The 20,383-nt window shown below is 37.5% G+C and overlaps 1 protein-coding gene across 4 annotated transcripts in view; it reads left to right on the top strand.

The window, feature by feature from the left end:
* The window catches only part of LOC149028609 (ARM repeat superfamily protein), a 45,798-nt gene that overhangs the window by 12,193 nt on the left and 13,222 nt on the right, over window positions 1–20,383 (top strand). For all 4 annotated transcript variants that reach the window (XM_089138130.1, XM_089138139.1, XM_089138120.1 and 1 more), the window contains 20 exons: window positions 3,843–4,025; window positions 7,786–7,989; window positions 8,125–8,341; window positions 8,587–8,661; window positions 8,762–9,108; window positions 9,470–9,662; window positions 9,866–10,115; window positions 10,221–10,560; window positions 11,166–11,346; window positions 11,454–11,594; window positions 11,793–12,054; window positions 12,181–12,618; window positions 13,085–13,551; window positions 16,100–16,236; window positions 16,323–16,504; window positions 16,616–17,011; window positions 17,128–17,253; window positions 17,344–17,409; window positions 17,491–19,295; window positions 19,390–19,669. In XM_089138130.1, the coding sequence (XP_088994256.1) occupies window positions 3,843–4,025; window positions 7,786–7,989; window positions 8,125–8,341; window positions 8,587–8,661; window positions 8,762–9,108; window positions 9,470–9,662; window positions 9,866–10,115; window positions 10,221–10,560; window positions 11,166–11,346; window positions 11,454–11,594; window positions 11,793–12,054; window positions 12,181–12,618; window positions 13,085–13,551; window positions 16,100–16,236; window positions 16,323–16,504; window positions 16,616–17,011; window positions 17,128–17,253; window positions 17,344–17,409; window positions 17,491–19,295; window positions 19,390–19,669 (6,290 nt within the window). The remainder of the gene's footprint in view (window positions 1–3,842; window positions 4,026–7,785; window positions 7,990–8,124; window positions 8,342–8,586; window positions 8,662–8,761; window positions 9,109–9,469; window positions 9,663–9,865; window positions 10,116–10,220; window positions 10,561–11,165; window positions 11,347–11,453; window positions 11,595–11,792; window positions 12,055–12,180; window positions 12,619–13,084; window positions 13,552–16,099; window positions 16,237–16,322; window positions 16,505–16,615; window positions 17,012–17,127; window positions 17,254–17,343; window positions 17,410–17,490; window positions 19,296–19,389; window positions 19,670–20,383) is intronic.

Here is a 20,383-nt window from a genome sequence, read left to right as displayed (position 1 = left end):
CTGTTGGAAGTAGGAACTTCCTAAAATTGATGTTATCAATTTGAAAAGTAAATAATAAAAACTAAAAAATAACACCAAATTGAAAAGTAAATATATAAAAACTAAAAAATAAAGAGTTACCATTTTTTTTATTACCTTATATTTTGAGTCTCGGTTTTGGGTTTTGTCTAGTGAGAGGAAGGAGTTGGGTTGGGTGTTGTTGAGAGGAAGAGGAAGAAAATGCCCCCCCCCCCCCCTTTTTCTTGGTAGGGTGAGAGAAAACGATGGGTTTTTCTCTCTTTATTTTGATTAGAGAAGAAGATCGTTTAATTAGGATCAATTCCCCCCCCCCCCCCCCAATTACTGAGGGTAGTAGTGCAGTTTAATGTAAAGGGTAAATAAGTAATACAAAAACCTTAGGGTTATTTTGGGATTTTTAGATAAATAAAAACTGCCATGTCATCAATCAACTATCAGAGTTTAATAGTAGGGAGGCAACAATAAATGTGAGTAAAGTCCAAGGTTGAATTAGTATTTTCAAAAAGTATTGGGGATGAAGCAATAATTAAGCTATAGTACAATGGGGTAACAATAATTATTTCCTATTTGATTTTATATTTTGAACTTAGAAAATAGAAACTTAAGCTTACTTTTTACATAGAAAAATTATAAACTAAACCCTCCTAAATCTCCATGCATGGATAAAATTGACCCTTCTAGTCTTCATATGATTTGGTCTCATGCGCTACAAAACCTTTTAGTATCATTCACACCAAGGCAAAACAAGGGGCCGTGAACTTTGTTATTTTGGGGCCTCTTCCCCATCCCCCTTCACACATGACACGTGCACGCACACACTATGGTGTCATATCTTCATGGCAGAAGTATATTGTAGGTGTGATTGTGTGAAACATGAATTATTTGATTGGGATAATTACTGTTGCCCCCATGTACTATAGCCTAATTACTAAAAGGACCTTACTTTTTATGAAATTACTGCTGCCTCCTCAGTTCTAACACTGTTAAGAGACCGTTACTGTTGAATGTTTAATGTCTATTGTGCCCGCCCTTCTATAATTAAGAAGCCACTAGACAATATTATCCTCATTTAGAGAAAAAAAATCAGATGAAATACCAATTTTACAGTTGTATTCTCATCATTTTGGACTCCCAAAAAGAAGAAGAAGAAGAGAAGAAAAGAAAAGAAAAAAGGAACCATATTCACAGTAGGAACTGCCTAAGATTGATAACATCACATTGCACAATAAATAAATAAAAACCCATTGGAAGTAGGAACTTCCTAAAATTGATGTTATCAATTTGAAAAGTAAATAATAAAAACTAATAAATAACACCAAATTGAAAAGTAAATATATAAAAGCTAAAAAATAAGGAGTTACCATTTTTTTTATTACCTTATATTTTGAGTCTCGGTTTTGGGTTTTGTCTAGTGAGAGGAAGGAGTTGGGTTGGGTGTCGTTGAGAGGAAGAGGAAGAAAATGCCCCCCCCCTTTTTTCTTGGTAGGGTAAGAGAAGACGATGAGTTTTTTCCCCTCTTTTCTTTTCTCTCTTTATTTTGATTAGAGAAGAAAATCGTTTAATTAGGATTAACCCTTTTCCCTAATTACTATGGGTAGTAGTGTAGTTTAATGTAAAGGGTAAATAAGTAATACAAAAACCTTAGGGTTATTTTGGAATTTTTAGATAAATAAAAACTGCCATGTCATCACTTAACTAATAGAGTTTAATAGTAGGGAGGCAACAGTAAATACAAGTAAAGTCCAAGGTTGGAGTAGTAATTTCAAAAAGTATTGGGGATGAAGCAGTACTTAAGCTATAGTACAAGGGGGCAACAATAATTATCCTTGTTTGATTTTATATTTTGAACTTAGAAAATAGAAACTTAAGCCTACTTGTTACATAGAAAAATTAGAAACTAAAGCCTTCTAAATCTCTGTGCATGGATAAAATTGACCCTTCTAGTCTTCATATGATTTGGTCTCATGCGCTACAAAACCTTTTAGTATTATTCACGCCAAGGCAAAGCAAGGGGCTGTGAAACTGGAATTCTGTTAGTTTGGGGCCTCTTCCACCCCCCCAAACCCCCCTCCCCTCCCCCCGGCCGCCGCCGCTGCTTTGTCTGATAGCCATCAGTCTTCAGCTGGTTCTGTTTCTGTTGTCATAATGTTGGAGAAGAGAAGAAATCCTAGTATTTACCTAAGCCTTGTCTCATATTCTACTCCATAACCTCTGATTCATAATCTTTAATTCTGTTTTTTTGTCTTCATTACTTTACTGAACTATCCTCTCCTTTTTTAGGTTAATTCTGTATTTGTCCTAATTAAAAGGGCGAACACCAGCAAATTTTGCTTAGAGGCTGTTTCGATGCCTTGACTTGGGGATACAAATTCAGTGTTTGTCCTTATTCTATTGCATTATTCCTAGCTGTCTGATTTGTCCATTATTAAAATATTGCCACAACTGTTGCCATGTGTGTGGCTTATCTTTTGGGTGGGTCCAGTAATTCCTAATGAGGGTTATATTACCCTGGCTTTGCATTTCACACAACCAAAAAAAGGAGGGTGGGTGTAATGTTTGCATCAGCTTTCCTCTTCCAATTTCAGAGTACAGTTCCCTGCCATGGCTGTTATCATTTTATTTTAATCAATCCACTGTGGAGCTGATTCCCTCTTCAATCTTGTATTCTTCTCGCAACTGAAGCACTATTGCTCATAATCTCTTTTCAGCCACCTTGTGCATGTGGAAGATGGAGATCTGTGTAATAGTTTGTCAGCTCTTAATCGAATGGTTATGCTTGTTCTAAATTATATGTAAACATGAGGGTGGATAAGCTGTCTTCCAAAGATCTTTCAGAAGCTGGGATTCTGAAGTTGTATACACCAACTAGTCATTCTTTCCGTATGATTCACATGATAACCCACCAGCCTAAGATCCTTGGGACCCCCGCCCCAAACAAAAACCCAAAAATAAAATAAAATAAAGAAACAAAAAAGAAAGAAAGAAAGAAAAGAGAAATACCATGGATGATTGTATTCTGTAGTACCTACTCTTTTGAGGGCTTCTGTGTGTGCCTTTTTCTTTCTAAGGTGAAAGCCTCGCATTCCTTCTTTTAACCACTGCTACGTCGAGTAGGTTCTTCAATTGGTCTAGACTTTGTAAAACCTTTGATATGCTGTTTCTAACCCCCTATTAGTAATTACTATTATTGTTAAACTTTTGTTGTGCGATCTTGTTGAATTATTATTTTTCTTAAAATGATTAATACTGTCATGATGCCGTTTATTTTCTAGTTTTACTTTAGACATAATCATTCATAATGCTGTATTCATTCGACCATCTGCTCTGTGCCCACCAGTTTCCTTCAATTCCATGTAATTTGGTTAGATCACCTGATATATCTTTGAGCGGTGTATGTAAAATCTGCTTAAATATGTAATAATTTTTAGATATTTTAATTTTGGTGGGCTGTTGAAGCTCATATTCTTCCTGTAGTAATTATTCTACAATATGAGCATTTTCTGTGTTTCTCTAGATTTTTTTTTGGAACCATGCATGCACGTGCTATTTGTGTAGCTGGTTCTGCGCACACTTTTTCCTGAGTTGTGCTCCTGGAACTGATGTTCTAAGCACATTTAGAAGAATATGTATACCTATCTGGCATACATCATAGAATTTTTTTTACAATGCTTTGTACTGATAGAATCCCTTGACTTTCCATTTGAACCTTTTGGTGTCACTGCTTGTTGCATAGTTCTGTGATTGCACTACTGTTTAAATGCATTTCAAACATATTTTTAGAAAGCAAAAAAGTAATACTGAATACTGATTGCTAAATTATACAGGTATTAGGCAGATCATATATGAAATTGTAAAGAAACCGACAGGTTCAAGAAAATCTGGGGCTAGTGCATTACTGTTTTATATAATGAGAGGGACACCATCAAGGCTTCATTCAAGGGCAGAGAAAGTACTTATGTTTTTGTTTCATAAATCAACTTTCACCATTGGTGATAAGTTTACTCAAGGCAAGCTCTTCTTCTCCACAGAAATCCAATTGTCCATTGATTTTTCTCTTTGTTGTTTATGCTCAAGTGCCTCTTTAGTTCTACTTTCCAATGGAACATTAAAATAATTGGCTTATGGTCTCTGCTTTTTTCTTTACTTGTATTGAGGTGTTTGACATTCTGAATCACCTTTTACATTTGGGCTTCTTTATTTTTTTTGGTGAGACTGTAAACTTTTTCTTTCATTTAGAAAAAAATAATTTGTTAGGCAGAAAAATTATATGCTATTTAGATAAAGATCATATTGTAATTATACAGCGAAATTAGCATCTGGAGTTTGGATTGCCTTGCTTGAACTTGCCTTATTATTTAAAGGGATGGGAAGGGCATGCCTTAGTTCATACATGCTCTGATTTGTGGGTTTGCTGGTTTAGGCTGGATGCCGAATGATAAAAGTTACCCAGAATGTGTCAATTTTAAATATTGCATCTCATATTGTTCAAAAATTTACAGGTATGCTAGTTGACCTGTTTAGTGACTTCTATCAAATTTTAAGAAATATTCAACTAGATATAAATTTATGATGAGTGATTCATCTATTGCAACCTTTTGGTTGTGGAAGATTTGGATTTAGTAGCCTCTCCTGCAAGGCTATGAAGCAGGGGTAAGGCTGCGTACATCACCCCTCCAGACCCTGTAATGGTGGCATCCTCGTTCTCTGAGTTGCTCCTATTTTTGTTTAAGGGAAAAAAAATTAAACATAAATTTATTACGGATTTTTGTATATTTTTATATAAATTTTTGCTGACAGTGAAAATGTTGTTTTATTAGAAACCTGTTTCTAAGGCACCCAAAAAAAAGAACTGTTAGCTCTAGGTCACACTTTCTAAATATAGAATACTAAGTACTTTTGATCAGGTTAATTAGCGAATAGTGACTATAATGGTTCAGTTTGGATCTATGATTGAACCTTGATTGATTTATAATTAGGCTGCCATCTCCATGCCAAAGCATGGAGCGGCTTGGGGCAGGTTGGGCAGTGCAGCTTCAGAGTAATCATCCTTGTGACCAAGATTAGAAGATGATGCATGAGTACGTATTTCAAAGGGATTTGAAAAGTTATTTCATAGAACACCAGTATGAGTAGGTTCAGAGTATGGTTCTACTTTTTTCTTAATATTCATGGTACCATAACCTTGTATTCTACGTCCAACACAGGGCAGATATGGGGCTGATGGAAGAGGGGCAAAAAAGGCATTTCTTCATCTCTTCGCTTCAGCAAGCGCAGTCTTGGCATTCAACTAAAAAAGAAAGCTAATCGTAGAGTAGTATCCATGGATATAAAACCCCTGGCCAGTGGAGGATGATAATGAACATAATGAACAGGCGCCAAGCCGCCAACACTTTTGGGTTGAATGGGACGTAGAAGTTTTGGTAGATAGGAGTCAATTGAATATCTAAGAAGCAGTGTGAGTAAAATTTCTGTCCAAAATGGTTCTAGTTGTATGTAATCTCTATTCTCTAGAATGCGAGTGTGACTCTTTTGTTTGAGGCCTTCTGGCTTTGACGACAAAAAAGTTTATCACATTATCAGCAAAGAAGAATCTTAATATTGGTTCAATTCTTAAATATGTACATAACTACTAAGGCCTAGTGATGCAGATTGTGTGGCAAGCAATGGGCCCACTAATTGAATAATAGAGATGCCAATGAGATGATGCAATTTATGGGCAGATTTGATATCTATATCATGATTTAATATGATGATTGCAATATTTCAATGACTAATTTCCAGAGTTCAAATCAGTCATTAATATGTAAATTTTCAAATATAATGAACTGAAATAGGGAAGAGACAAAAAGTGATTGGTGGATGTTATTTTGGATCATGTAAATTGCTACTGATGGGAGATGCGGATGAAGATCATAGTTATTAAGGCTTTCCTTAGGCATTCAAGCTCCTTTGTCCCCTTAAGCGGCTTTGGTACCTAGTGGGGCGCCTTGTCCCTTGTCCATGTCGCCTGTAGTAGGATTTCTAGAAGTTTTGGGGCCTAATTTGGTCATCTGGACCTCAAAACCAACTACAAAACCTTACAGGTTTCAGTTGAAACTAGGCTTGAGATTGAGACCTGGACTAAGATCAAGAGAGAAAGGGGAGGAGACAGGGAGAGTCAGATTGTAAGTTTCCAAGTAAACTTCCAAATCTTGGATAGATATACAAGGTTTGTTCGACTGAAATGACAAGTAGTAAAAAACCTCTGTGGGAATCAAAAACCAGAACTAAAATTCAATCATTATATGGCAGAAACATAAGTAGAGAGAATCTCAGTCCTGCAACCAGTGAGGCTGAAACTTGGACTTTATGAAGTAGCTGTTTCTCTTTTGTTTTCTTTCTATTCTTATGTGATAGATATGGATCCTAATTCTAGAAGATCCTCACTTTGTGCTTCTATCAAAATTTCCAGCAAACTTTTCTCTCTCCTGCTGTGGCCATCAATAACTTCCATCTTTCTTTATTCTCTGTTATATCAATTATATTCCTTTTGGCTATTTACTGTTTGGGCAGGTGATTGTTAGTTTTCATCCTTTGTGAGATTTCTGGTTTAACTTCATTGACACGAGTACCATTATGGCAACAACAACAACAACAACAAATTCAACCTTATCTCAACTTAAGTGGGTAGGGCCAGTTGGCTACATGAATGTGAAAACCAACCAGAAAAATAATTAGTATAGGCAATACGTAATAGGAAATAATGGGGAAGATAGAAGGGTTAGGGAAAGGAGTGCAGCCCAGTGGATCCAGAAACCTTATCTAAATGCTATCAGTTACATGAATGCTTGCCCTCCAGTTGGCTTATCAGGGTGTACCCGGAGTCGGGACAACTGTGAGGCTCAGTGTGCCATTTCTCACAACTTCCCTGATGGTCATTTTAGGTCTTTCTCTAGTTCTTTTGGCTTCTTTAATCGGAATCAGATCACTTTTCATTACTGAGGCATCCATAGGGATTTGTCAGAAATGGCAAGACCACCTTAGACGAGCTTTATGAAGCTTGCAATTTCTTGGTGCAACTCTTTGTCCTGGATCAGCTCTAACTCATGCATTCCTCACTTTATGCTTCCTAGTGTTGCTTTTGCCGCACTCCGTCTTTGCATTCCTCATCTCTGTTACACAACTTTTCTACATGACACTTCTTAACTGCCTGAAGTTCCACATACATCTTACCCGGCCTCACAGCAGTCCCATAGAATTTGTGTCTGAGCTTTAAGGACCTATGTGGATCACACAACACTCAGGATGCCCCTCTCCACTTTAATGTCACCTTTGACCCCAAACTTCTAAAGTATTCACTTTGTGGGATCTCTTTTTCCTCAATTTTGACCACCTCATTATGACTAAAATTACACATCATTTACCCATTGTTTATCCCCACTTTGTTTCATCTACCCATTGTTTATCCCCACTTTGTTTCATCCGTAAAACAATATTGTTGGAGGGGTTAGAGAAGATTCAGTTGGGATGCTTTACTTTTATATGCATTGTGGGAAGAAGAATCACGTGGTGGACTGTTTGCGATTGTGGGTGGATACTTTTAATATTTTGATACTGAACAAAATAACATGATCACTTTGTTGTTTGTTTTTGAAAATTATAAATATGAAGAGAAACCTTATTTGATCTGTTAGTTCATGAATGATTTGCCTCAACTGCTATTATACCTATTTTGCTCTTTTAGGTGGACGTTTCTCATTTACAATCCTGAACCTGGTTGCTTTGCAGGTTCCGACACTATTCTTGTGGTTTTAAGTGCTTCCTTGGGGAGGTTAGCTGAGGATCTCCAACCCAAAGAGTTGAACTTGATCTTCAGTTGCTTATTGAATAAGCTATATGGCTGTCTCAGTGATGAATCTAACAAGCACCTGGGTTACCTCTTGCACCTACTAAACTTAACTGTCGAGTTTGTTCATGGATGCAAAATTTTGGGTGAGTGCCTATATATCAGTAATGGCATATCTGTTCTCCATTTTATCGTATTTCTCATGTTGCGTGTGATTTATTTGTCGTAATTCATATTTTCACCTCTAATTGTGCTTGATACAATTTTGCAACATGTCATAGACTACAAACAAATGCTTGAACTTGTGGAATTACTTGTGAAGACATATGTGGTGCCTTCAGATGGTGTGAAGATAGAAGTGACTTCTGGTGAAATTACTGATAGGGTTCTGCAGTTAATGCTAGGCCTTCTTGATGTGATCCACAATTGTAACGATGAGACAGCCATGTCGGGTGTGCTGTTGCAATGGGCTCCTGTTTTTGAGTTGAGAAACATGAGGTAATGCCTTTAGACCGAGTCATCATCATTGTTTATCTAGGTAGGGTTTGGATGTTATCCATTTCAAGTAGAGTTTCTTGAGGCTGACCAACCTGAACAGTTCAAAAAACTAGACCACTTGTGTAAATTGGTACTTAATGCCAAAGTGAATAAAATAAAGGCAGGTCGTTGGGTCAGTTGAGTAGTGACCCTGTGTCTGTTCCTTTGGTAGTTTAATTTATTGTTTTATGTGTTGGATTTTTCAGTTTGCTGGACTTCATTGGAGAACTGCTTTGCAAAGATCCTTGTGTAACATATCCCTTTGGAAGTTGTATTCTGAGGTACCATCAGGGTTATTTTTATTGCTCAAATGGTTATTGTAGAAATACCTTTCTGATTGTTTGGGTTCTTATATATTCTTTTAATTTTTTAATGTACCAGTGCTTTGAGTGATATGACTGAAGCTTATCCACTTGAAGTTTTGTATTTGATGCTCCGGTTTGTTGAGAGACTTAAAGCAAGACTGCAGTCTTCTGAATCTTTAGGTGTAATTTTTGACAAGGAGTCTCTGAAGGTGCGCACATACTTGCAGAAGAATATCTGTGATTGGATCAACAAGATAAATGATCTTGCTTGTGGGGATTCGCCAAGTCAATTCCATGAGTATGAGTTAGCTGCATTATGGGGAACCCTGAGATGCTACCCTGATTTTACCGTTGTCAATGAAGACGCATCCTTAGTAGTGGGTTTAATAGATGCGCTTGATCAGCTTTTGACAGTTGAATCTGGTAAGATATGATTCTGATTATGTCATTCTGTGTACAAAGAAATCTGGTAAAGCTGTTGGCTTTGGATCACCAGTACAATGCAGCGAAAAACATGATGCACAATATGTGGTTGGGGCCCTTTATTTGTTGTTTTCTGTGAGAGATCTCCTCAACCAGAACATCCATTGGTCTGAGTTGATCATACCTTCCGCTCCCTCTCTCTTTATAGTTGGTAGCCTTATTCATGGTTAATGTACTCGATAATGGCTATGATTCATTATAGTATTGATAGTTTAAAATAGAAAATCTGCTACCTGCTTTTAATGTTTTTCTTCTTTTTTTTTGTGCTTTGTGCCACCTAATTTGGTTGACGTTCTTTCAGACAGCATTGCAGGTGTTCCAAAACACATTTGGCATGTCCTAGTTGGTGCCGCCTTAGCTTCCTATTATAAGTTACTTTTGGGCAGTAAGTCAGCACATGCTGAAACAGGAAAATGCTTACTTTTTGCAAAAAGATATAGGTTGTGTTTCCAAGTGTTATCTGCTGTTGCTGATTTTATGGATTCTGTATATGGGTAAGGCAATAGATGCACTAAAAGCTATCTTTTTTTCTTCTTCTTCTTCTTCTTCTTCTTCTTCTTCTCTCTCTCTCTCTCTTTTGACCTTTCTCATTTCCAACATTTCAGTTTTCATGATTATATCATGTTGACCAAAAAAAAAAAAGACTCATGTAAAGTGATCTGCAGTTTGATTGATCCTGTAATTTCCTGTTGTGTAGGCTGCCATGTCAAGCAGATTCAAACAAAATATTTCATCCTGAACTTTCTGCTGAGAGAGCTATCGATGCTATCAACATATTTGCTGAGAACTTGTGCCATTCAGATAAGGAAGTTCGAATTTCAACTCTAAGAATATTGAGTCACTATGAATCTCTGGACAGTCAATTTTCAATCAATGATCAGCCTGCTCACAAAAAGTTGAAAATTGAAGGTTCTCAGTCTGGCTATGATGTTACAAAGTGCAGTAATGTATGTTTGTTTGTTCTTCTGCCCTTTTCTGATTTGTTTCCTTTGCTTGTTGATGTTGGTCTGAATTTATGTATTCCTTTCCCCATCCAAATTGAAAAATGGCAGGTTCTTCAGCTTCTCCTTTCAATTGAGGCAACTCCTATATCAATTTCCTCAAGCAGAAGAGTTATTGTGTTGTTATCTAGAATACAGATGTGCCTATCTTCTGATAGAATCTCTGAAGAATATGTGCCCCTTTTATTGAATGGGATTATTGGCATCTTTCATAACCGTTTTAGCCATATATGGGAGCCTGCAATGGAGTGCCTTGCCCTTCTAATCAAGAAATATATGAGGCTTGTATGGGACAGGTTCGTTTGTTATCTTGGAGAGTGTCAGTTGGGGTTTCTCAGCCCTCATGATGTGCTTGAGAGAGCAGCCACTGAGTCTTCTGGCAAGTCAAAAGGTAGGAACATTTTTACCTATTTTAGTAACCATTCTGGTTAAAAACCTAGGGGGAGGTGGGGAAGGAGCATCTCTTTCCTTTTCTTCCTTTTAGTTGCAATTCTGTTGAATGCCTTTCTCTTATATATATTTATTTTTCCCATTTTGTTTTTTGAGACACTATGGAGGCTAGGCTACTTTCTCTCTATCAAGAAGCCAGCTCTTGATGGTTTTACAATATGGAAAATTACATCTTGGCTCATCCACGATTGTGTATCCTGTCCAAGTTGAAAGATATGATTGATTCAACTGGAGGGCTCTGTTTTTGTTAACTTTCACATTATGTTGTATTTACTTTGGCTATTTCTTCTTCTTCCTTTCTTTCATTCTTTTTTTTCTTTCTTTTTCTTTCTTTCTTCTTCTTCTTCTTTTTATTTTTTTTATTAAGTACCCCTAGGTTCTTAAAACGAGATACTTCTCTACAGAAGAGGGTTAACAAAAGAAAAGATCATGAGAAATAAGAGTGTGTTTTAGTATTAACCTATTTATTATTAAATAAAATCTGCGTGAACTAATGATCATATGATTATTTCATTGAGACTAATTTATTTTGAATCTGTTCTGCAGATATGCTTGATTGCTTCAATTCCTTTGTTATGCCCGACTCTGATAGCACACCTTGCACGACCATATTAACTTTGTTGCTCAAGTCACTCCAAAAAGTTTCAGCTATTGCGGAGTCTCGGTCTCGACAACTTATTCCTTTATTTTTTAAGTTTTTGGGCTATAGCAATGATAATTTTGATAGGTGTGTGCTCACTAATTCTTATGCCTTTGAATTATAGTTTGTTTCATTTTTATGTGCATACTTATTGGCAACTGACAATTTTGACATCCATGTACGTGGGGTTGCAGTGTTGGTTCTTTCATCTCACATGCTTGTAAAGGCAAAGAATGGGCAGAAGTTCTCAAAGAATGGTTGAACTTGTTGAAGCTGATGCGGAATGCTAGATCTTTGTATCGCAGTGATGTTCTTCATGATGTCTTAGTAAATAGGTTTGTGGTACATGGATATTCCAGTTTATCAATTTGTATACCCTTTATGATTTTCTTCGTCATATCTTAGTAAATAGGTTTGGGGTACATATTACTCTTTCTGCCATTCCCTTTCAGCTGTTCCCATTGAAAACTGGAAATGCCATGTTACTAGTTCTTTCCATAATAATCCTTTGAATTTACTGATGGTTTTTCTAGGCTTCTTGATGAAAACGATTCCGACATTCAGATGAAGGTTCTTGACTGTCTATTGAATTGGAAAGATGCTTTTTTGCTCCCATATGATCAGCATCTGAAAAATCTGATTGCTTCAAAAAATTTAAGGGAAGAGCTTGCTACATGGAGTTTGTCTAGAGATTCTCATGGTATTCAAGAACAGCATAGAGTGGATCTAATACCTTTAGTTATCCGACTACTGATACCTAAAGTCAGAAAATTGAAGACACTAGCCTCACGGAAGGTATAGTTTATTAATAATCTGTGGCTTTTCCTTCCTCATTATTTAGGGAATTATGGAATTGTTGCTGAACATATTTGTTTTAGGGTATTAGGATCCTGAACTTTTCTGAGCTACTTTGTTTTTCAGAATGCAAGTATACAACATCGAAGGGCAGTACTTAGTTTCCTGGCACAACTTGATGTTGATGAGCTTCCACCATTGTTCACCCTTCTAGTCAAGCCTTTACGGCCTCTTCCTGAAGGGAATAAGGATATAATTCCTCTGTTTTGGAGCCAGAAAATTTCCATGGACAGGTTACAAGAATCCAATCTTTTAGAGTGTTTCACTGCAGATAACATGGCAAAATTTTCTTGGAAGAAGAGATATGGGTTTTTGCATGTCATTGAAGATATTGTTAAGGTCTTTGATGAATTGCATGTTGGACCGTTTCTTAGTTTATTGATGGGTTGTGTTGTCCGGATTTTGGGGAGCTGCACGTCGAATCTTGTAGCCTATACCGAGTCCTCTCTCGAAAATGATCATTCTATTGATGAGACAGTTGGTGAAGCTGTCAATACAGTTATGGTAAGACTTCATCTATGCTGATTCTCTAATGAGCTTAGTACCTGAAAATTATTAATTTGATTCTCTTGGATATTTGTTGGCTTTGCAAAAGTTAGGAAATTTATAAGTAAAGTTATAAAGTGGACTAATTACAATTTTATTATCTCGTCTTTGGTTCTATATATAAATTTGTCTCCTTTTGAATCCTTTTTTTCCGTGACATGCTGAAAATGCCCTTGTTTGAAACTTGAAGATTCTCTCTCGATTTGTTGCCTCATGTTAACCATTGAAGGAGTCCCTTGTATAGACTTGGATAGATTTCTCAGCATGCATAATCTTCTTCTTAAATAGACCTACTATGGGAAGAATTAAAATGTACTATGCTTTTTGAGCAAGCAGGCTGTCTTCTCATGAACATAATTGCATTGCTGAGGAGAATTATTACTTTCTAACATAGTCTTCACATAGTCTTTGTTTCTTTGTGCAGACTCGTACAGCCATGGAGCAATTTAAGGATGTAAGATCTTTATGCCTAAAGATTATTTCATTCACTCTGAATAAATATGGGGATCACGATTTTGGCAGTGAGTTCTGGGAGATTTTCTTCACAGCGGTCAAACCTTTGATTGATGGTTTCAAGCAAGAAGGTTCTAGTAGTGAGAGGCCAAGTGCATTGTTCTCATGCTTTGTTGCTATGAGTAAAAGCAGCACTCTTGTTTCACTCCTATATAGGGAGGAGAGTCTTGTCCCAACAATATTTTCGATTCTTACTGTCAAGACAGCATCTTATGCTATTATAACATGTGTTCTTAGCTTCATTGAGAACCTTCTGAATCTTGATAATGAGTTGGGTAGTAATGAAGATTCCTCGGTAAAAAGGGTGCTGCTCCCGAACCTTGAAGCACTCATCTTCAGTTTGCACCATCTTTTTCAGCGCCATAATGGAACAAGAAGGTTGTTCTTCTAATAGTGTGTTTCCATGCATTTTTCTTGGTGTTAAATAGCATAAGTTCCATATTTTTTTCCAAGTAAAAGTTCTGTGGTGTTAAATAGCGTAGGCTCCATTTGTTTCCAAGTAAAAGCATTGTAAGAGGAAAATATCCCATTAAAATCAATTCAAAATTTTGGATTTTACTGGTTAATTTTCCTGTTATGCCCCTTTTTATCCAGAAGCAAATGGAGCCATAACATCTCTTACCTCTTTGTGCTATCTAGAGCCATAACATCTGTCTACCTATTTGTGGTTTGTGCCCGGTTCATTTAGTTTATCTGCCTATGAGCAAAGGAGGTGGATTTTTTTTCCTTCACAAATTTAAGTAGCATATACTTATTGCAAACCGCATTTGCTTTCAGAATCAGTACTTCCTTTTTTTCAGCATCATGGATCTTTTCTATTTTGCCCAGTTAATGATTTAGAATTAGTATCATTATGCCTGAGTAATGATTTATGACTTGTTCATCTCACTACAGTTGTATTCAGTTTCTTCTTTTGGGAGACGGGGGATGGTTGGAATGCTAGAAACAAGTCCCCTAAACAGGAGTAAGATGGAAATGGTGATGTGAACCCAATTGTAGTTCAGGATTCACCCAGAATCTTCCAGTAAATAATTGTAACATATTATGGGAATTTATGAGATGTCTAAGAATTTATGGGAAGATCCAAGAGGCTAGTTAGGAATTAACTAATTTTGTATGAGTTGGGTCTTGGGTGATTAGGGTTTTGCTCAAATCCTTATGGGATGATTTTGAGATATCCAAAATCACCCAGGGGCTGATGGGGAATAATCTGAACCACTATGGGTTGGTTCTTGGAACCTTGGAGGGAAAATAATTTAATTCATGGGGTGGGATGGGATAAGGAATTGAAGGTCTTGGGCAACTTCTCTTGTTTCTTCCTTCTTTCTGTCTTTCTTTTTTTTATTCTCTTTCTTTTCTTTTGTATTTTCTTCTTTTTTTTTTTCTTCTGTTTTTCTACTGCCGCAAGTCAGAGAGGGGAGGGAAAGAGTCCGAGAGAGTGGGGAGGGCGTGGGGGCTATTGCAAGCTCTAGGGAATGTGGGAGATGGGTTGGGGACGGTCATGAGGGTCGGGGCTGAGAGAGTTGTGGGGGTGGGGATGCTGCTGTGATGCAGCAGCAGGGGAGAGGCGACTTTGGAGGTGTGAAGAAACAAGGGAAGGACAGAGGTGTACTTGCAGGGGTCTAGGGGTCTGGGAAGGGGTAGGGGGCCTGCTGTAATTGCAGGGGGGGGAAGGGGCTGCCTAGGGTTTGTAGTGGGGTTGGGAGACAAGGGAAGGTGGATCTGCTGTACTTGATTAGGGCTGTTGTTGCTATCAATGGCTGCTGGAATTTGTTGAAGAAGAGTGCTAGATGGGTTGCTGATTATTGAAGAAGAGTGCTTTCTCAAGATCCGCCATAGCCCCCTTAAAGGCGCCATGGTCCTCCAAACTATTCAAATAATCAGACTTAAACTTACAAAGAAAGAGTAGGCCTTAATTTATAGCCTACTAAAAAAACTTAACACAAAGTGGGTTCTTTTATGGATTAGGATCCGACCACATAATCTTGATCATTTGAATAAATATTAAGGCATCTAAGGTTTCCTAATGGACACATGTTGAAATAACTTAAAAACTCTAACAAGCACATGCTAATTCTATTTAATTAAGACTCTAATTATCACATGTACTAGACTTTGAAAGAACTAAGGACTCAAATACTAACTCAACTATTCACTCAAATTAAGTCTTAACCAATTTGACTCTAGAATTAAACTGGAATTAAATTAGAGCAACTAAATAGGGCTTAAAATGCCCAAAGTATCCCTCCTAGAGGTTTTGCCTAGCCTAGGGAGACTTCTTAGGTGCATCTTGTGGGCCCCATTAAGGGTTTTGGGCAAGGGACAATTTCATGTTCACATCAGTTCTCTCCTTCTTGAAAGCATTCATCTCTTGATGAATGTGCTGATGGAATGCCCTCGGTTTGATGCGTTGGAAATCCCTGGTGTGAACTCGCCCTTGCATCTTGTTGTGGGGAGGAAGTAGTAGACACCTTGCTGCTAGTACTGCTCCAAGACAGTAAGTCTTGTATGGACTGTATGGAAGGACTGGTGGGGATGAAGTCCTCAATCTAGGGGCTTGTTTGTCAAAACCCCAAGGAGGAAAGATGAAGTTAATGCTCTGAGTCCTTCGTGGTCATTACCTTTGTCAGTATTGTAGCTAGAGCTTGGAGAATCTTGCTAGCAGATCCCATCTAAATGAGATTCTCCTGTTGCTTTGTCTTCCATCTTTTATTTCCTTTTTATTCTCAATTTTGGCTTTGTAATTTTCTTTTTTGTTTTTCTTCTCTTACTCCTTGTTTTTTATTATTTTCTGTTCATACCTTGTTTTGTTTGGGATAATGTAGCTGTTCCCATTGGGTTGGGAACTTGGGATAAGGCTGAGTTCCTTGTTTATTTTATGCTAGAGTGAGCACACCAGCTAACATTTTTGTTTTAACTGTTGTAGGAGACTCTTCAAGTGTCCTGGAAAAAGGGAGCTTCAGATTTTCAAACTACTTTCAAAATATATTAAGGATCCTTTGAAAGCAAAGCCATTCCTTGATATTTTGCTTCCTTTCTTGGCGAGAAAGACACAAAAATTTGGTGACAAGCATTTCTTAGATTTTCCTATAATGATTGCCATTGGATTGCTTTACATACCTAACTAATAATTATTTTTCTGTTTGCAGATGAATATATGGATGGTTTGGAAATCATTCATCGGATTGCACCAGCGTTAGGAAGTGAAACTACAGGAAAAATTCTGAATGCTATCCCTTCACTTCTTATATATGCTAGACTGGATGTACGCCTGTCAATTTGCAATCTTCTTGATGGTCTTGCTGCGAATGATTCTTCTATAGTCTCGCTGGTACCACTTCTTCTGTTCCTATTTTCCTTAAGATTTGGCAGAAAGGAATTATCTTTGAATTAGCAAGTTTTTTAATGTATTTAATCTTCATACTTTCTGACTGGGATACAGGCAGAAATTGTGCGTGCATTGAATTCACTGTCTTACTCAGAAATCGATGAAGTTGATTATGACACTAGAGTCAGTGCTTATGAGAAGATCAACCTTGAGTACTTTGAAATTGTCAGAGAGGAACATGCAATGGTCATCTTGTCACAGTGTGTCTTTGATATGTCATCAGAAGACCTGATCCTGAGGCAATGCGGAACCAGGTCATTGCTCTCTTTTATTCAATTTGCTTCCAAAGTTTTATGCTCAGGGGATAAGAATTGGCAAGGAGAGCCTGAATCAGGTGCAGCACTTGCTTCTGATGTTTGTTGGACTAAAGAATCAATTCAATGCATTGTAAAGAAGTTCATTTTGAAGCATATGGGTGATGCAATGGTCAAAGAAATTTCAATTCAAAGGGTAACTAACTATCCTGGAATTCAGTAATTTGATTCTCAAGAGAATATTTTAAGGTGTCTATGACTAAAAAGTGAACAGAACATGATCTCTGTATTGAATGGGTGTATGGATTTCAGGAATGGATTGCTGTGCTACAAGAAATGGTCTTGAAGCTTCCAGAAGTCTCAGCTCTAAATTCGCTTAAATCTCTGTGCAGTGAAGATGCAGAAGTAGATTTTTTCAACAATATTCTTCACTTGCAGGTGCGTGTCTTGTCACATCCTGTCTTGATGAGCATTCAACAAGATACTTTGTAACCTAGCCCATTGATTTATTTATGTTCATTCTTTCAGAAACATAGAAGAGCAAGAGCATTGGTGCGTTTTAGAAATGTTATCAGGGCAGGAGACGTATCAGAGGTAAAACTTTTTCCCGTTTTATATTTAAATGGCTCCAAATTTGCCAGCTAACCTTCTAAAAACTTTTTCTATAACATGCAGATTATTTTAAATAAAATTTTTCTCCCACTCTTCTTCAATATGTTATTTGATGTCCAAGATGGAAAAGGAGAACATGTCAGAAATGCATGTGTGGAGACACTTGCCTCTATTACTGGACACATGCAATGGAACTCATACCATGAGTTCTTACTTAGATGCTTTAAGGAGATAACCATGAAGCCAGACAAGGAAAAGGCTTTATTACGGCTAATATGTTCCGTTCTGGATCAATTTCATTTCTCAGACAACTGTGACAGCCAAAAGATAGAACATAGTGCGTCTGAGGTTTCAAATCCAGGTATCACTGGAATGGGATACTGTTCTGACTCAACTAGGTCAAGTGATATACAGTCTTGTCTTCATAAAACAGTACTTCCAAAGATACAGAAACTGCTGGATGTTGATACTGGTAAAGTCAATGTTACTATTAACCTAATTGCACTGAAGTTATTAAAGTTGTTACCGGTGGACACCTTGGAATCTCAGCTTCCAAGCATCATTCATCGTATTTCTAACTTCCTGAAGAATCGTTTGGAAAGTATACGAGATGAAGCAAGGTCTGCATTGGCTGCCTGCTGCAAGGAACTAGGAGTGGAATATTTTCAGTTCATAGTGAAAGTCTTGCGAGCTACCCTGAAGAGAGGGTATGAGCTCCATATATTGGGATACACACTCAATTTTTTGTTGTCAAAAAGTCTCTCTAGTCCTGTTATTGGAAAGTTAGACTACTGTTTTGAAGAGCTGCTGACAGTCGCAGAGAATGATATTCTTGGGGATGTTGCTGAAGAAAAAGAAGTTGAAAAGATTGCTTCAAAAATGAAAGAGACAAGGAAGCGCAAATCCTTTGAAACACTGAAGCTGATTGCCCAGAACATTACATTCAAAACTCATGCTTTGAAGCTGCTCTCACCTGTCAAAGCTCACTTGCATAAGCATCTCACTCCAAAAGTGAAAGCAAAACTTGAAACAATGTTAAATCACATAGCTGAAGGAATTGAATGCAATCCCTCTGTTGAGCAAACTGAACTATTTATATTTGTGTATGGCCTAATTGAAGACGGGATTGGAGGAGAAAATCTGCTAGGTAAAGATTCATCGGCAATCAATTCCAGTAAACAGTTTGGTAATGAGGTTGGAAGCAAAAGTTCCTCTGAAGGGTTTATAGCTGATATCTCCCAAAATTCATACCTTATTACCATATTTGCACTTGGAGTACTGCAAAATCGCTTGAAGAACATGAAGCTTGACAAGAAAGATGAAGAATTGCTATCCTTGTTGGATCCATTTGTGAAATTGCTCGGTAAATGCCTGAGTTCCAAGTATGAAGAGATCTTGTCTCGAGCGCTGAGGTGTCTTACTCCATTGATTAGGTTGCCTTTACCATCCCTTGACTCGCAAGCTGACAATATCAAGACCTTGCTTTTGGACATTGCCCAGAAATCTGGAGATAGTAGCAGTCCTCTAACTGAGTCCTGTCTAAGATTGTTAACGGTGCTTCTGCAAAGTACTAGCATGACGCTCTCCAGTGTTCAGCTACACATGTTGGTTCAATTTCCACTGTTTGTTGATCTTGAAAGGAATCCTTCCTTTTTGGCCCTTTCACTTTTGAAGGCAATCATTGGGAGGAAGCTGGTTGTCCATGAGATATATGATCTTGTTACTCAAGTTTCTGAACTGATGGTAACAAGTACGGTAGAACCAATCCGTAAGAAGTGCAGCCAAATTCTATTGCAATTCTTGCTTGATTATCATCTCTCTAAGAAACGGTTGCAGCAGCATCTGGACTTTGTGCTTGCAAATCTGAGGTGAGGATCTTAAATCGGCACATCTTAATTATTATCTTATTCATTTATTTGAATTTCATTCCTTACACTGGTTTGATCTCTTCCACTTCCCCAGATATGAGCATCCTACTGGAAGAGAAGCAGCACTTGAAATGCTTCATGCAATTATAGTCAAGTTTCCTAAAAGCACCATTGACGAGCAGGCCAATGTGTTTTTTCTTCAATTAGTGGTTTGTTTGGCTAATGACGATGATTATAAAGTTCGGTCCATGGTTGGTGCAGTGATAAAGCTATTAATTGGACGAGTTAGCCAGCAGTCACTTCGTCCTATTTTGGAGTATACTCTGTCATGGTATATGGGTGAAAAGAATAATCTATGGAGTGCAGCAGCACAGGTAAAATCTCAGTAACAGGCATAAGTGGGTAGGATTTATTGAATCTTATACTGTTTTAGTTGCAACTCACAAGCCTACACCAACATCTCAGCCTTATCCAGCTTTGATGGGGTTCGCTACATTGGTCCTTTCAAAATAAAGTAGGGAAGTCTAGATCCATAAAAAGGAAAATGCAAGTAGGATGACTGATAACTAACTATGGAGCAATGAGATAAAAAGGAGGAGCAACAGATTAAAAATTAAAGTGTGGAAAGAGGATAGCCCAGGAAACTTGGAAAATCTTAGCTATGCAGTGTTGATTATCCTAATCTTATGTGCTAATAGTCTCTTGAGACATAGTAATCAAGGTGGCAAAGGGATGATGGCATCTAAGGGCCCTTAATGCCTTGATGATGAGACGGTCGTCAGGCGTAACCATGGCAGATGGAACATTTTCGTCCCTTTCCCCATTTTCTTCAATATTATCATTGTATCTGCCCGCAATACCATGATAGAATCATATAGTTCTACTTAGATGCTAAATAAATACTACAATACCAATACAGGATATCTATCATGAAAAGCAAACAAACTATGTTTATCATCAAGTTTTATCAGGTTTGGGTTGTGCAGTATGAAGTTATGATGGATCTTGTATTTGGAGGGGAAAATGGGGGTGGGTGTGCCTAAATCAAGAATGGAAAGATCTAGGTTTTAGCAGGGTAGTTTGGGCTG

Source organism: Hakea prostrata, chromosome 1 (assembly GCF_041222555.1).
Source record: "Hakea prostrata isolate BN-2017 chromosome 1, UWA_Hpros_2, whole genome shotgun sequence".
NCBI lineage: Eukaryota > Viridiplantae > Streptophyta > Magnoliopsida > Proteales > Proteaceae > Hakea > Hakea prostrata.
The sequence above is the reverse complement of the archived record's forward strand: the minus strand, read 5'-3'. Positions and strand labels throughout refer to the sequence as shown.